The following is a 13,725-nucleotide window of genomic DNA, read 5'->3' on the forward strand; positions in this document are numbered from 1 at the left end:
TTAGATGAGAACAAAAGTTTTCTTTGACATGATAAAAAAGAATCCACTCATTCTCAAAATTAACGACATGGTTTGATGTTGAGCCAACTTTGCAGGTTCATTCTTGTGTTTATTTAATTTTGTTTGACACTTGAATGAAGATAAAATAGACATGACATTATGGGTAAAATAGACAGAATTGTACAGTAAAATTCTGTATGGTTCATGTCATCCATCATGTATACAAGACTACTGATCAGGAGGGGGAAAAGTAGAAAAATGCGTTGCTTGACCTTGAAAATTAGACTGTTGCTTGACCTCAAAACACTTATGATAATGAGTGCAAAAACAAGGCATGTATTGAGCACAAATTTTCAGCTTTTGTAACGTTGTACTAACCTAACCAAGAGTATTTCTACTCGATATTACCATTGCTGTAAATCGCAAATAGTGAAAAACAACGGTTTATTCAAATTATGTTAAGAAACAGCGTTATGCCACTATAACCACTAATAAACAACACTTTATACTGTAGTGTATCGCATAACAATATCAATTTATTCAAATTATGCTACTCTATATTGCGCATATCATACTATCTCTCGTTGGGATAGTGAGAAATTTGGAATCTCATAATATAACCACTCTATTAACGTCGTAGATTGAGATTCGGAATCTCATAATATAACCACTCTACTAACGTCGTAGATTGGGATTATTTAGCTTAATTTTTCTATTCATTCATCATGTAATAGCTCTTCCTTAACAATTAAAGCTCTCTCAACCCATGGAGATAGGAGAAGAAATATCAGAGAATTCTGAAAACTAAATGTATAGTATTCAGCTTCAGAATGAAGTGCCATCAATCATGGGCAAGTTGTATTTCTTTCATTCAAATACATATATTGACGTAAAATACATTACATTTACAGCTATAAAATAAACAGTTACATATGGTTAACTAACAGGATGACAAAGTATCAGCATTTTGACTATGAATACGAGTGAAAGTTGCCACATGCACAAAAAGTGAGTCCAAATGAACGTTTTCTTGAGCGGATTTTATTTCCCTTCTTGTCAAATCGTATTTCGCCAATAAAACAAACATATCCACAAGTTTTTTATGCTTTTGCATCTGCATGAGATGAGAACCTGGTAGTGTGAAATCTTCCCTGTGCATTTTGAACCAAAACTGATGCAGCTTCCTTCTTTGCTGAACTTTCACCAACCTTTTTGTATAAATTACTATGAATACATGGGACAGCAATAAAAAACTGTTGCATGCCCCATTAGCCGTTAAAAGGAGAGAAGTTGAATATCTGCTCTGGAAACACAAATCATTCCATGGTATCAGCCTGTTTTCTAGTCAATCGAGCATATAAACCATCTTTCAAGAGAAGTTCCCTGTGACTTCCATTCTGAGAGGCAGACAAATATGTTTCAGGTTAAGGCAATGAACAGATAATAGAAAAATACATGAATAAATGTAGTTTTTCATTCAAACACATGAAACCCAAATAGTTCCAGTAATACATGCGAATTTAAAAAAGCCTTATTCTATTCATATGTTCTGTGTGGCAATAGTTATTCTCTTAATGGTGTATATCCATCATGATCCAGCAGAGAAATTTAAGGAGTCAAGTTTGTATTTAAAATAGTGCAGAGAAATGTTAAACCTTGCGGCTCAACTTTACAGTGTCAATGGATAGAAAAACAAGTCATGAGTATGTAAAGGATACTAACGTTTAAAAAGGAACATTTGTAAAAATAATTAGGGCATTCAAAATAAATCATCAAATCACCAACCTCAACTATTTGACCCTTATCCATCACAATAATCCTGTCAGCAGCTTGTATGGTAGAAAGCCTGTAAAGCAGATCATACATTTCAAAACTACCAAAATATCAGTACCATTTAATTGACACTGAACAAAAGTATCACCTGTGTGCAATGACTATGACACTTCTCCTTGATGAAGAATCACTTCTAACCGATCGAAGAACACCCTACATGTAATGGAAACTGAAGCATCAATATCCTCACTTATTATTTATCACCTATGAAAGCACAAACACGACACTGACAAGTAGAAACCGGTAATAATTTATAACAATGGAATTTATTTTATGTAATCGCATGTGTCAATGTTGTGTCGGTGTCAGACATTGACTCATGTCGAACACCGGACCTGCCTTCAATCTGAAGGGTCGGTGTTATATAGTTTATCACACTTCACATTCAGTGTCTCTAATTTTCATCTGACTTCTAGTAATTATCATCTTCCATACTCATACCTTCACATTATGTTCACTTTCAGCATCCAGTGCACTAGTGGCTTCATCAAGAATCAATATTTTCGGGTCCCTAAGAATGGCCCTAGCGATAGCAATTCGTTGCTTTTGTCCGCCACTTAAAAGATCGTCATCAACAAGTGTTTCATAACCACTAGGAAGTGCTGAGATAAAGTCATGAGCGTAGGCCTGTTTTGCAGCCCACTCAATATCCTCCTGATTTACATCACGGGTACATCCATATCTGATGTTCGAGCTAATATCCATCCGGAATAACTTCGGTTCCTGTACAAATAAACAAAATTCCGTTATAAGAAAGGAGCTATGTCGATTCAATGAATTTTGTTCCTGTTAGTTTTCCTAAGTACCTGTCCCACATATCCGATCCTCTCTCTCCACCACATGACATCCAAGTCTTTGTGAGGGACACCGTCTATCAAAATCTGCAATAAAACAATTTCTTAATATTCAAGATGAAATGGTATCTTCCCTAAAACTATTACCCGCATGACATATGTACTGTATATCTAATTATGAGAGAAATCTTAGATCAAATGTCTGAAATGGTGGAAAACACTGATTTAAGCTTAACAAGTTCAAATTGCAAAAACAAATAGTACAAAACTAAATATAATCAGCCAAAGTTGATTTTACGCGAAAGTAATACAATCAAGTTCGAGAAAATCAATTAATTACCAGTAAAGAATCTAGAATAGAAGGTATAAGCACCTGGATTCAGAACACATGAAGTTCTCTAACCTGATCATTAAAAGTGTTTAATTGTATTTTTGGTCTCTCGTTTAGGATATGTGCGATTTTGGTCTTTCATTCATTTTTTGAGCTATTTCAATATCTCAATTTTTAAAATTAAGCATATATTGTCCTGCTATCAATTTTGTTTCACCTAAAATCCTAGAAGTCCCATTTTTCATTAAAATAATTGAGGTTTGTTGATGGATTTAAGATTTCAAATAATTAAGTGAAAGAATGTTTAGAGCCATGTAATCAATTTAACTTCATGAAAATTTCAATAAATTACGTGAAGATTAACAGTTTTGAATTAATAAAAAGGGATAAGGGAACTTAATTGTAACAATATAAAAATTGAGACTAAGATCGCCAAAAAAATTATTGAAGGATCAAAATATTACATAGCTCAACTAGAGGGATCAAAAGTGTAACTAAGACTATTAAAAAGAAGCAAAGATAAAGATCATCTCGTACTTTGAACTTCTGGTTCAACTATAGAGGTTAACACACTCATGCGATATGAAACATCCAATGGAAGAGAAAACGGTCATTTTTGCAAAAGATAAAGGATAATTCCTTTTGACCGCTTGCATAGATTTGGCAAAACCAGAGAACCCCTCCTCCCATATCAATAACATACTCCCTCCGTCCCTATATGTAAACCCCCTTTGCCTTTTTCACATTTCTTAAGAAAAGTTGTTAGTGTAATTAATGCGTCTATTTTGTGTGTTAATATTACCAAATTGTCCTTTGTTTGTATGTGTATTAAATTTGACTTTACATATTTCAAGACAAGTTAGTAGTATTAATTAGGGGCATATTTAGGAAAAAAATAATAAATGCATCTAGTAATTTGAAAAGGAGTTTACATTTAGGGACAAATATAAAATCGAATGGGTGGTTACATATAGGGACGGAGGGAGTACATCAAAAAACGTTGCTTTATTCCCCACTTAGACTTTTCATTAAAATTCAATATTTTTAACTAAAATTATCTTAGTCCAATATCAATTTTAACAAAATAAAGAAACTCTACCTGACCACTTGTAGGCTCGTAGAGACGGAGTAATAGATTCACCAATGTGCTTTTCCCGCTACCACTAAGACCAACCTATGCCAAATTAAAAGAACCAGCAGATCAGCCTATTAACCATAATGCAGGGAAGGAACGAATTGAAGAGACTAGAAGCAATTTCTTACAATGGCAACCACCTCACTAGGATTGACAACAAAGTTCACACGTTGCACTACGTGTACCTGTTACAATTGAATGGGTCATTAACTGAGCTTGTATAAAAAACGATGATTTAAAAAACGAGTATCGGATATACAAGCTTTCAACACTATGAGTCAAGTGAAGATATTAGTTTTATGAGGTTTACCGTTGGTCTTGAAGGATAGTGAAAAGATACATTTACAAACTCAATATGCCCCGTTAAACTCTGCAACTTCATTCCTGTAACAAAAATTACATCCAACTTTCAAATATATTTGAAATACAACACGGACAAAATGTTATGTGGTAATTCGTCTTGTCTATCATATGAGCTTTATCTTTTCTATTATTTATTAAGTTATATTATATGATACTACTGGTGGACGAGGGAGAATAGAAGCAAATCCTAGAGTTGTATATAGGTTGGTAACTTAGTAAAATCAAATGAAACATGAAAAGGATTAAATCAACATGTTGTTTACTAATGATATAGCTGAATTGAACATAGCTCTTAAAAATGCTTGCCTTCTGTTATAAATTGGCTGCTAGGTGAGAGATCCATCAAGTTGAACACCTTTTCACTAGCTCCAACTGATTGCATTAAATTGGATACATTATCCCCCACCCACCAGGTTGAATAAATTAACCATTCACTATATAGTATAAACTTAGTAAGTTTCTCTGCTGTAATATGACCCGATAGAATAGACATTCCTCCAAACAGCACAGCAATAATCTATATCATCAAATGTTTCAATAAAAGCAACAGTCAAGTACAAAGGTTTAAAAGAACTTAGAAAAAATTATTCACTTTAATTCTAGAATTTTTTTATTAAATATGTAAGATCATAGGTTTAAAAGGAAAAAGTAAATCAACAACAGAAAACGTCATGACTTTCGAAACCCTTAGCCATACCTGAGTTGAATGATAAAGAGTGTTGAAGCTGAAATTCCAAAATCCATATGCAGCGCTTTGTCGCAAGCTTATGTCAGCTAATTTTTCAAGCCACCATTTGTACCTGTAGATAGAGATGGACAAGACATGTGAATACAACATAAACAATGGGAACAAATGGATAACAAATGTTATAATTGTAATAGTATTATATTATTACCTTCCGTGTTCTTCTTCTTCGGTTCCATAAACTCGAACAGTTCTAATAAGAGAGAATGTCTCTTGAGCTACCTATGATTTAATATTGAGAAAATTGTTATTATCATGACAATTGGGAAAAAAATAAAACAAATTATTATAGTATAAGGCATCTTATTCTACATTATTCGCAGAAGCAGTGACTTCTTGGATCAACCTTGCTGCCTTCTTCTGGTACCTATGCAAAAATATATAATCAAATTAACACCAGTGACAGGAAAAGATGTAAGAGCCAGGAAAGGAACTTAAAAACGCCAACTTTTCATTTTTAGTATGCAATATATGAATATTTTGAAAACACATTGTATCGGACAAAGCTTTGCACTAGTCAACTGTAAGCTACTAGAAAGAAATGCAATATCAAGTTGTTAAATGACAAATTTGAATTAAATCAACGAAGAATTACCATCCATAACGTAACATGACCGCTGCTAATATGGAGCATATCACCAGCGTACATAAACCAAGTGGCCAAGACAAAATCAACAAGTAGATCAATGAACCTCCTCCCTATGAAGACGAAAAAAATACTCCAATTAAAGCCTCCATTGTGTGGGATAACTTCTATTAGCTTTATTACGTAAATAAATCAACCTGAAGGACATTGCGCAGTATCAAATTAAGATCATTTCCAATAACCCTTGAAACTTGCTGACAATCTGCCCCAAGTCTACTTGTCAAATCACCTACTGTTTCATTGTCAAAAAATGATATATCCTACAATAAGGGCACTACCAAATGAGTTAAACCATACACCAAAAGAAGAAAATAAAATAATAAACGCAACAAGAGAAATCAGTTATTAAGTGAAGTTGAACCTGAAGAAGAAGGGAAGAGTATAATGTTTCTCTCATTCTCTTAACCTGCACATATAAATTATTTATGTCAAGTTCAATGGGTATTGGGCACAGGAGTCTATAGAATGGCCTTTGCTCAAGTACAATAGTCTTAATTTGATACCTATAATTCTTAATTCCTTATGGTAATCGAATCCATTTGATATGATTATCAACCATCTAAATTAACAACAACAAATATCGACAGAACACTCACCAGAATCATGTTTGCAATGCCAAAAAAGCAACCTCGTATCCCACTGAAGCACAGGAAAACACTTGTCAGGAAACCTCGCATTTCATGTGCAAGATAAAAAGGTTTCAAACTAAAAGAGCTAAGCACGCCAAGTAACTGCTATATGATTGGTCTTAACCAAATAAATACTACTAGATACCCTCAGAATCTCATTGACCATAACACATTATTTGCAACAGGAAAAACACACAAATTAAGTGTTTGGACAGATTTAGATTTCCTACAGTTCTCAAATCCTGAATTTTCCGCAGTCATGCATCTTGTACCATCCCATCAAGATTAGACAGCTCATATTTCAACTGCATGTTATGAATCCAATTCGCCGAGTTGAAACATGAATCATCCAATCTCGAGTTGCATAACAGTTGCAAATTATTCCTCAAGTGCAGGGAGTCCAAATTAATGTTTGGACATTTGTTACATCCCCTTTTTAGTTTAACTAAAATGTGTCACTTTTTTTCCTTTATGTCAATCACGTCAATTCTACATTTAGGACATTGTTTGGATAAACAGCTTAATTAAGCGCTTATAACATAATCCATAGTCACATGATTCGCAATTCGTGTTGGTACGCGGTACGGGTACGGGTTCGCGGTACGTAATATGTGAGGAATTCGGTACGTATGGGAGTATCGAGCTTCGGTACGCGTCGATTCGTAGTGCCGGTGTTAAAAGGAAATAAGCCCAACACTATTGAATATATAATGACCCACATCATGCAAAAAAAAAAAATGAGCCCCATCAAAGTTGACAGGCAGCAAGTAGCATAACTGCACAACGCTGTTGTATTAGCCTTAAACCTAAGTCCCACGTTGGAAGATTTGAGAGAACTAAAAAGAAAGCTGTCTATAAAACAAACCAAATGGATTGCAAACTGTATGGATTTGAGGACACGCAGTACTAATAAATAGCAGTGTTCTCATCCAATGCATACAGCGCATATCACCGTTTATTTATTGTTTATTGTATATTTGATAGTTATAACCTTTTTTCCAACCAATTAGTGCTATCCTTTCTCTGGTACGCTTGGTACTCCATTTGTTGCGAATTCAACGTGAATTGGATGCTTACCAATACGCAAAAGTACCCGAATTTGGTACTTGCGAATTGGTTCGCGGTTCTCCGCCAAATACACAAATTATGTTACTTTAACATAATCCCTAATCATATAAGTGCTTATGCATAACTTATTTCTATGACAAAGATAAGTTCCAGGTTGTTTTCATAAGCTATCTTGGAGAGCTTGTGGAAATAAGCTTAAAAGTTAAACAGTTTGTGGACATTTCATAAGCGGATGTCTCAGAAACGCTTATGTCAGTATATCAGTTCAGATAAGCCAATTGAAACATGTCATAACATCATTTGTTATCCAACAAACACCGTCAAAAAGGCAAAGAGAGTGATCTACTTAAGGTAAAGCAAATGGCACATGAAAAACTAAAAAAGAGGCCTAAACCAAACAAGAATTAAGAAATTGAGAAAAATATAAGTGTGAAGAAGTAGAAGGGAGAATTGACCATACAAGATTTTGACCTGCAAATTCCAGAAGTAACACACATGAGAATCAACAAACGCACATTCCCATGAAAAACTTTAATATCACCACTTTGCGCCGAGAATATCGATGCTGTCAAAAAATGTGGTATAGAAATCTCCGAAACCTGAACAAACAATAGCACACAATTTTAATCTCATCATCAAAAAACACAAAATGGGCACCCAAAAAATCCAAGAAAAAAGGGTTATGCTACGTACTGCTGCAATGATAAGAGCAGAAAAAGCAGCGAAAATAACCCATCTATCTTTCGCCACAAGGTTCCACATTTTACCCAAAGCATACCAAACGGTAACGGGTTGATTGAACATGGAAACCTCGACGTCATCGGAGAAGTTCCACCATGTTCCTCCAGGGAAAATAGAAGGAAGGAAAGAAACCCATTTGCGTATTCTATCAAGAAACTCGTTAGAAGCATTGGAAGCTGCTGATTCTGAACTGTTGTGGATTGAAACTTCATTGATGGAAGCTGATTTTATTGAAGAGGATAAGAGAATGCGTTTGGAAGAAGAGAGGGTGAAATTGTGGCGGTTGACGGAGGAGAATGTGATTAGAGGTTGGTGGCGGTGGCGTTGATGGCGGTGGTGAGAGGTTGAAGGAGGAAGTAAGTAATGATAGTGATGTGTGCCGGTGAGTGGTGGAGGCATGGTGGTGGTAGCGAAGTAACGAGGAAGAAGATGATGATGGGTTTTTGAGATGAAAGGTAGAAGTTTGAGAAGAGTGTTATGTGGTTCATGTGTATTAGAAGCGGCAATGGAAGTTGTTCTTTCTCCTACCACACAAATTGCATCACATGTGCATTATTGAGTTTTGGTTGGATTTCAAATTTTCTTAGGAAAAAAAAAAACTCACATTTATCATGTTTGTTTAAAAAAAAAAATCATTGATTTTAAAATGAAAAGCCATCATGATTTTTTTAAAGCAAAAATTTGTTTTTCCTGTAATCTATTTTGTTCAAAAATAAAGAGGTCATATATGAACTCATTAAAAATCCTTTTTTTTTAAATATTTTTATAGACAGCAAACAACTTTAGATTTTTTTTTAAAATCTATAAAACCTTTGATAGACTAGAAGGCTAAAATAACTAGTTGAAAATCTGATTCCAGCCAGACGTTTTGAAAACTTTGATTATTTAACCGTACACATACAAAATTACATTTAATTATTTAAAAAATTGACATTATTTAATTACTTTCTTTTTCTATTTTCCTCAATTGAGTATGTGTGTCTGGATCGAGTGTCTAAATAATTCTAATCAAGCAAGTATTTTTCAATGCAATTAAAGCAACAATGAGAGGAATAACATAAATCATGAAGAAAAAAAAATATAAAAATTGTAATATATCTTTGTGAGCATAACTCAATCGATAGAGACATTGCATAATATATACAAGGATTGAAGTTCGAACCTTAAATTCACCACTTATTTACCTCAAAATAACCTTAATGCAAATTATCAATATTAAACAGGATTCGATCATTTTACTTTGTGTCCACTTGTATCGTGCTATTTATATCATCTAGTGTTTGACTATTACTTTTCTCACTCAATCCAATTCTCACGCATCCTATAAAATTTTCAAAAATGTCTGTGGGTTTTCGGATTACAAAATCCGAAAACATCCGAAGTGAATTCGGATTCTAAAATCCGGACAATGCTTATGTATAATCAGCCATCAGACTCTCTCACATTTCAGCAGTTTTGAATTTTGCTTTTAAAAACAACAAAAAAAAACTAAGTAAAAAAATGCTAAAAACCAGTCAAATAAAATCATAAAAATATAAAAATACCACCAAAAAATTCTAAATATCAAATAAAACTAATGCAAATTTTTTCGGATTTTTCTGAGAATATGAAAAATTTTAAAAAATAAAAAATGGGTCTAAACGATGGAATTTTGGATTTTGAGAGGCAGAGTCCCATAAGAAGTCCCTTTTAGGGGAGTCTTGATCCTTGATTTTTTTTTTTCCTAATATTTTGGTCAAGTTTCGGAGCAATCTGATCAAGTAGCTCGAAAACCTTATTTTTTACTAAGAACAGCTAACAATGACACAAAACATAATGATGAGATTTGGGAAGATTAATATTGTCCATAAAATGACTATCCAGATTACAAATATGTTCAAAATTTGTGTTGATACAGTTTGGATTATATAATCCGAACTGTTTTTCACTTTAAAAAAATGATGTTTAGGGGGTGTTCGGATTATGTGTAATCCGGAAAAATCATGTAGTGCGCCCTATTTTTTGAGGGTTTTGGATTATAAAATCCGAAATTGTGAAAAACTCATTTTTTTCACCCTAGGGTGGAAAAAACTCAAATTCGGATTACATAATCCGAAGAGCATTTTCGTAAAAAAAATAAGGCGCGCGAGAAATGGATAGGGTGGGAAAAGTAATAGTCGAAGTGTTTTATCCAAACTGAACTTATTTACACGATATTTTGGTGGCAAGAAGATTTATGTTATGCTACGTTTCTAGAGATGTTGATTGAATTACACGATATTTTGGTGGCAAGAAGATTTATGTTATGCTACGTTTCTAGAGATGTTGATTGAACATGGCAGCTAAATGCTTCCTTAACTCGTTGTGCTATGTGATGTTTCTCCGCAACAAAATTGTGTTTTCCTACTTTCTTGTTTGTGTTAACCTGCGGTTTGTACTTTGTAGTGCTTAGCTCCTTCACGATGAAAGTATTTTTTTAGTATAAATTGATGATGAAAATAGTATTTGATAATTTTTTTGATAATTAAGTCTCTTCACTCTACATTTTCAATCCTGGTATTGGAAAATTGATGATGTAAATATTTGAAAGTAATGGAAAATTTATTTACACCTTTCATTATTTTATGGTGAGTTTTTAGTGGTTGGATATTTATAGTGCACTATTTTGATATGTCGATCATGTTTTACATTTTAGTCGTCTTTGTTTGGCAAATAGTTGTTTAGAAAAAATCTTTGTGTCATATGACTGGCTTGCGCTAGACTAGAACATTTGAAAAGTGAGCAGTAATAGAATTTTTGGTATGGTTCGATGCATCATTTGATTAACCATGCTACAATTCAGTCTTCATAGTTATCTTACTAGCCCTCTTAGTTATCTTACTGGTGTTTAACAATCGGACTTTTCTCTTTCCCTCCCGCATTTTTCAAAAAGAGAGGAAAATCATAAAAGAAATTTTTGTATGAAACAGAGTTAGATAAAATAAACAGCTAAAACCAAGAAGGATTGTCTGAGGGGTATGAAAAAAAATTAAATTGATCTAACCTTTTCTCTTTCCGTACTTTTCAAAATCCTCCTATTTGTCCCAATATTCAAATTCGAACATGTAAAATAGGGATTTTTATACATTCGGATTCTAATATCCATACAAATAAGAAACCTTTGAAAAATTTATTTAAAAAAAAAAAAAGAAAAGAAACCTTTGAAAAGTGTAGGGGTCGGAAGAGTAATTATCAATTGACTCATCCCCTTTGTTATAGAATCAATATCATACCCATTTGGTTTTCAGACGCACAAAAAGCCCAAATACAATCCATTTTCCCATCAACACCCTCACCTCCATGTCTGAAAACACCCAAACCCTAAGGACAAAAACGTAAACCTATTCATATCATCACCTACAAATACACCAAAACCATAGAAATATTTAAAAGTAATGTAAAATTTACACCGTTCATTATTTTATGGTGACTTTTTTTTAATGGTTGGATATCTATAGTGCATTATTTTGATATGTCGATATCTTTTACATTTTAGTGGTCTTCATTTGGCAAATAAGTTAAGAGAAAAACTTCATGTCATATGATTGGCTTGCACATAGACTAGAGTATTTGAAAAGTGCACAATAACAGAATTTTTGGTAGGGTTCGTTGCATCGTTTGATTGATTATGTTAAAATTCAATCTCCTTAGCGATTTAAAGGCGAATACCAAATGTTTTTGATATGGTTTAAAGCAATGGGTAAAAAAACCATCTTAGTTGTCTTACTAATGTTTAACAAAATTGGACTTTGATCTTGGTTTTAATTTTTTTGTGCTTGACTTTATTTCTCGATGGTAGTTTTGTTTTTACAATGTTCGAAGTTATTTTTCGACATGACTATTATTGACATGCGTAATGCAAGTTTAGTGGTTAATACATGTTTTTATTTGTCTTCTTAAATAAATAAATAAATAAATAAATAAAAGAGGAAAATCATGGAAGAAAATTTTGTATAAAATAAGAATGGTAAAATGGAAAGTTAAATGAAATAGACTGCTAAAACTAAGAAGAGTTGTCTGAGGGGTATAAAAAAAATTAAATTGACCCAAACTTTTCTCTTCCAAACTCTCACTTTTCAAAATATGATTATTTATCCCAATATTAAAATTGGAACATGTAAAAATAGGGATTTTTATACATTCGAATTCTAATATCCAGACAAATAAAAAAACTTTGAAAAGTGTAGGGGTTGGAATAGAAATTATCAATTGACTCATCCCATGTTAATGCCCATAGAATCAATACCATACCCATTTGGTTTTCAGACACACAAAAAAGCCCAAAAAAAATCCATTTTCCCATTAATAACCTCACCTACAATTCTGAAAACCCCCAAACCCTAAGGACAAAAACGTAAACCTATTCATATCATCACCTACAAATACCCCAAAACCCTAATCCTCATTTCTCGTTTCTGCGGCGAAACCAGAAAGAGATCACAACACAACACACAAAAATGACAACCCGATTCAAGAAGAACAGGAAGAAGCGTGGCCACGTCAGCGCCGGACACGGTCGTATCGGAAAGCACCGCAAGCATCCCGGAGGTCGTGGTAACGCCGGAGGTATGCATCACCACCGCATCCTCTTCGACAAGTACCATCCAGGTTACTTCGGTAAAGTGGGTATGCGTTACTTCCACAAGCTCCGTAACAAATTCTACAACCCCATTGTCAACATCGACAAGATCGCTTCTTTGATTCCACAAGATGTTAAGGAGAAGGCTTTGAAGGAGAACAAAGCGCCGGTGATTGATGTTACTCAGTTTGGGTTTTTTAAGCTTTTAGGGAAAGGTGTTTTGCCGCAAAATCAGCCTTTTGTTGTGAAGACGAAGCTGATTTCGAAGATTGCGGAGAAGAAGATTAAGGAGGCTGGTGGTGCTGTTGTTCTTACTGCTTAGGTTTTTTTTGTTTTGTTGCTTTTGGATAATTTTATGTTATTTGTTTTCGTAGATTTGAACTTGAGATTATGTTGGTTTTGTTTTGGTTTAATTATGAAAAACTACATATTCCAGTGATAATTATATATTATGCTTTTGATACCTTGTTTATCAATTATGCTTTGTGCTGAAATGTTGTTATATGCTTTTATAATTTATGCAATGTTTGTTATTAGTGTTGGGAAAATATGTCTTTTAGGATATGTTTGGATTGATGGTATAGGGTGAAATGAAATGGAATAGAATATTGAGATTTTAATAATAATGTTATCTCATTTTATTTTACTTTGTCTCATACTATACCATCAATTATAACATGCTCTTAATAATCGATTATAACATACTCTTAATAATGGGTATTTATTTTGATGTGAGATTAAGCAATTGTTACCTGTGGCTTAGGAAAATAATCTTGAGTTATGTTTTTAGATACACATTAGCTTTTAGTTTTATCAATTGCAACGCCTGTTAGGATTGTTTGG

At 33.5% G+C, this 13,725-nt stretch overlaps 2 protein-coding genes across 4 annotated transcripts; one reads left to right on the plus strand and one right to left on the minus strand.

The window, feature by feature from the left end:
- Positions 1 to 795: 795 nt before the first annotated feature.
- On the minus strand, positions 796 to 8,750 carry ABCB26 (transporter associated with antigen processing protein 1). Of its 3 annotated transcripts, none has more exons than XM_085714381.1 (18): positions 8,238 to 8,750; positions 8,016 to 8,143; positions 6,444 to 6,486; positions 6,209 to 6,253; positions 5,985 to 6,107; positions 5,797 to 5,900; positions 5,514 to 5,568; positions 5,353 to 5,423; positions 5,154 to 5,256; positions 4,763 to 4,973; positions 4,404 to 4,477; positions 4,222 to 4,278; positions 4,058 to 4,132; positions 2,640 to 2,714; positions 2,275 to 2,556; positions 1,922 to 1,986; positions 1,786 to 1,846; positions 796 to 1,397 (listed from the first exon to the last, which is right to left on the minus strand). In XM_085714381.1, the coding sequence occupies exons 1-18, from the start codon at positions 8,682 to 8,684 to the stop codon at positions 1,317 to 1,319; spliced, it is 2,100 nt and encodes a 699-aa protein (XP_085570507.1). In that variant the 5' UTR covers positions 8,685 to 8,750; the 3' UTR covers positions 796 to 1,316. The 3 variants fall into 3 exon arrangements, with proteins under 3 accessions (XP_085570507.1, XP_085570508.1, XP_085570506.1); XM_085714382.1 differs by having other exon boundaries at positions 8,005 to 8,143; XM_085714380.1 differs by lacking the exon at positions 796 to 1,397 and having other exon boundaries at positions 1,563 to 1,846.
- A 3,961-nt stretch (positions 8,751 to 12,711) lies between these two features.
- Positions 12,712 to 13,345, plus strand: LOC146920978 (large ribosomal subunit protein uL15x). The gene has a single exon (XM_085714386.1). The coding sequence runs from the start codon at positions 12,761 to 12,763 to the stop codon at positions 13,202 to 13,204; it is 444 nt and encodes a 147-aa protein (XP_085570512.1). The 5' UTR covers positions 12,712 to 12,760; the 3' UTR covers positions 13,205 to 13,345.
- Positions 13,346 to 13,725: the final 380 nt, after the last annotated feature.

The sequence above is a fragment of the Medicago sativa genome, chromosome 5, assembly GCF_051527215.1.
Source record: "Medicago sativa cultivar Bolivia chromosome 5, Bolivia_mono, whole genome shotgun sequence".
Lineage (NCBI taxonomy): Eukaryota > Viridiplantae > Streptophyta > Magnoliopsida > Fabales > Fabaceae > Medicago > Medicago sativa.

Bases quoted from the DNA above. Each gene is read 5' to 3' on its own strand.
- LOC146920978 (XM_085714386.1), top strand. From the start codon at position 12,761: ATGACAACCCGATTCAAGAAGAACAGGAAGAAGCGTGGCCACGTCAGC.
- ABCB26 (XM_085714380.1), bottom strand. From the start codon at position 8,684: ATGCCTCCACCACTCACCGGCACACATCACTATCATTACTTACTTCCT. The intron at 8,144-8,237 runs GTACGTAGCATA...TTGTTTGTTCAG, and splicing joins CTGCTCTTATCATTGCAGCA to GTTTCGGAGATTTCTATACC. The intron at 1,987-2,274 runs GTATGAGTATGG...CATTACATGTAG, and splicing joins AAAGTGAACATAATGTGAAG to GGTGTTCTTCGATCGGTTAG.